The sequence below is a fragment of the Budorcas taxicolor genome, chromosome 15 (genome assembly GCF_023091745.1).
Source record: "Budorcas taxicolor isolate Tak-1 chromosome 15, Takin1.1, whole genome shotgun sequence".
In the NCBI taxonomy this organism is placed as follows: Eukaryota; Metazoa; Chordata; class Mammalia; order Artiodactyla; family Bovidae; genus Budorcas; species Budorcas taxicolor.
In genome coordinates this window covers 76,289,291-76,292,186 of record NC_068924.1, presented here as the reverse complement: position 1 = coordinate 76,292,186, position 2,896 = coordinate 76,289,291, and the positions used below count along the sequence as shown (strand labels likewise).

Here is a 2,896-nt window from a genome sequence, read left to right as displayed (position 1 = left end):
AAGGAAAATAGAAAACAAAAGCCAAGAAACAATTGCTAAAGTTTAGTTTCTGACATTGTTACTAAGGATATAATCAGATGAGGAGTTAAACAGTGACCTAGAAGGAAGTCATCAGGGAAAACGTCTAAGGAGATGACAGTTCATCTAAAAGAAGAAAAAAAAGTAGTGCCAGAGAATAACTCTGGGAAAGAGATTTTCACAAGTGAGCAGTGTAAGAAAAGCAAAAGACACAAACTAGAAAAGGCTTGAATTATTCAAAAGGCAGGAGAAAAATGTAGAGAGAGAAAGAGAAAGTGGGCAGAGCCTTGTGAGAAAAGGAATGGAGCACACACTGCACTGGGGAGGGGGGTAATAGGATTATAGAATCTTAGCCTGATTTGCATGATTAAGTGATGCCAGTGACTACTGTATCCTCAATAGATCGGAATGAATGGGAGGGTAAAAGCACATTGTCCTTGTAAGAAAGAACTGCTCTTAGCATGTAAGTTAATGACCACACAAGGCCCCTTGTTTCATCCACAGTTTCCTAATGGCGTTTTTCACCTCCATGTTCCTCAACGTGTAGATCAGGGGATTTAACATGGGTGAAACGATGGTAAAGGACACAGCCATTGCTTTGTCTATGGGGTAAGTGACCACAGGCCTCATGTACAAGAAAATACAAGGCACAAAGAACATGAAGACCACCATGAGGTGGGAGCCACAGGTGGAGAGGGCTTTACGCCACCCTTCGGAGCTGCAGGACTTCAGGGAGCAGAGGATGACCACATAGGAAGTGATGAGGATGAGGAAGATGGCCACACACATCACCCCACTGTTGAGGATGACTAAGAGGCCCAGGATGTGGGTGTCCATGCAGGCCAGTTTCAACAGTGGGAACAAATCACACATAAAATGATCAATGACATTAGGGCCACAGAAGGGAATCTGATACATGAAGAGAAGCTGCGCTGTTGCATGGGTCAATGCCCCCACCCAGGACCCTCCCAGCAGTTAGCAGCACATCCGAGGCCTCATGATGGTCATGTAGTGCAGGGGCTTACAGATGGCCACGTAGCGGTCATAGGCCATCACGATGAGAAGGATGATGCCCACTCCACCAAAGAAGTGGTCAATGAAGAGCTGGGTCATGCAGGCTTTGAGGGAGATGGCAGTGCTCTCAGAGAGGGAGTCCGCAATCATCTTGGGGGCAATGACGGAAGAGTAGGTGACATCCGTGAGAGAGAAGGACGTAAGGAAAAAATACATGGGTGACCTCAGACTCTGACTTGTGACCACAGTTACCACAATGAGGAGGTTTCCCAAAATGGTGGACACATACATGATTAGAAACACAGCAGAGAGTATTTTCCGCAGCTCTGGATTCTTTGCAATGCCCAAAAGAATGAATTCCGTCACATTGTTGGGATTCCCCATTTACTGTGGGCTGATGTAAGCTTATCTCTCTGAGCTGGAAAATCTACAAAAGAATATTATTCTAAATTAGTAATTATTACGAATTTGAGATTTTTATTTTTTGGATTCTCTCTCACACCCTTTTGACTTACCTTTTCCTTCAGCCATCAGTACAGCAACTAGCTGCAAACAATCGTATCCTGATAACACCTTGATCCTTGTCATTCCCCGTATAACACCTCTCACCAGTGTATCTCTTGCTTTTGTGACACTTGCTGCTTGAGACACTTAGAAGACCCTGCTTCATCACCCTGGAACGTCAACCATGTGGTGAAATGGGGAATTAACATACCTTTAGGAAATCCTAGATCACCAGTCGATAGGAGCCAGTGGATAAACGGTAACCAGCCTAGCGCAATCTAACATTCAGATCTGCTCCTCTCCTGTTTCACTCTCCCCCATTCACTGCCTTCATTTTCTTTTCCAAAATGAACTACCAACACACAAGTCCTCTTGGCTGCTGCCTTTTAGGAACCTCCAGCTAGGAAGCTGAACTGAATGCATCACTGGACATACCTAGTAACCTCAGAACATTTTATTTCATCTCATTTGTTTCATATTCTTATTGATTGCTACAACGTTCTAGTTGAAGAGCTTGCAAAGCAGGTAGGGCATATCCCAAGGGCGCTCCACTTATTAAGAACTATGCCCTTTTCATCTGCACTTCTTCCTATCAAATTAGATTATCATTGCATACGGTGACCATTCAAAAAATCTCTCTTGTGTATCAGGCACTAGACTATCCCATGAAGCATTTTCTGAATTTTAGAGATAAGATACTGAGGCAAAAATGGGTGAAAAAATGACAGCAAGTTCCCAAAGATAATAAACACTGAGGCCAAGTTCAAGCCCAGGTTTTCCTGCATCAAAATCAATACCAACAATGACCTATATTGCTCCTTTTAGTATAACGTTGAGTACTCAGTATGAAAGAGATACTGAAAATTCAATAATTTCTATATCATGACAATACAGAGAGGCAAATTCATGCTACATGCGCTTATCTTACTCAATAATTCTACAATAAAATCCAATGATTAATTCAATGATGAGACTATAATGAAGAATATGTTTTTACTATAAATATAATCCTGAAACCATGATTTATAACCTTTAACTAACCTCTCAAAATTCCAGTTATTTTCCAAAGATGCTGATTAAAGAAAACAAAAGCTTAAATCTCTTTCTTTGCTCCAGGAAGATCCAGATTCAACTCGGCCAGCCTAATCCCAGCAGACGAGACTGAGTCAACATAAATCCTTTCTTCCATTTTTTTTTTTTTTTTTTGTGAAGGGGTGCACTCAGATAAAGCCAAAGATTCTAAAGAATAATAAAAATATTAATAAAGGAACTAATCTATTTTGCACTCACTATGTGACAGCAAGGTGTTTGGTCTGTTATTTGCATTATTACATTTATTTTCATATCACTTGGGACAGGG

General features: G+C 41.4%; 1 protein-coding gene across 1 annotated transcript; it reads right to left on the bottom strand.

The window, feature by feature from the left end:
• Window positions 1-486: 486 nt before the first annotated feature.
• On the bottom strand, window positions 487-1,416 carry LOC128060539 (olfactory receptor 4C6-like). The gene is given in 1 exon segment (XM_052652942.1): window positions 487-1,416. A coding segment is annotated over 1 exon segment (930 nt).
• Window positions 1,417-2,896: the final 1,480 nt, after the last annotated feature.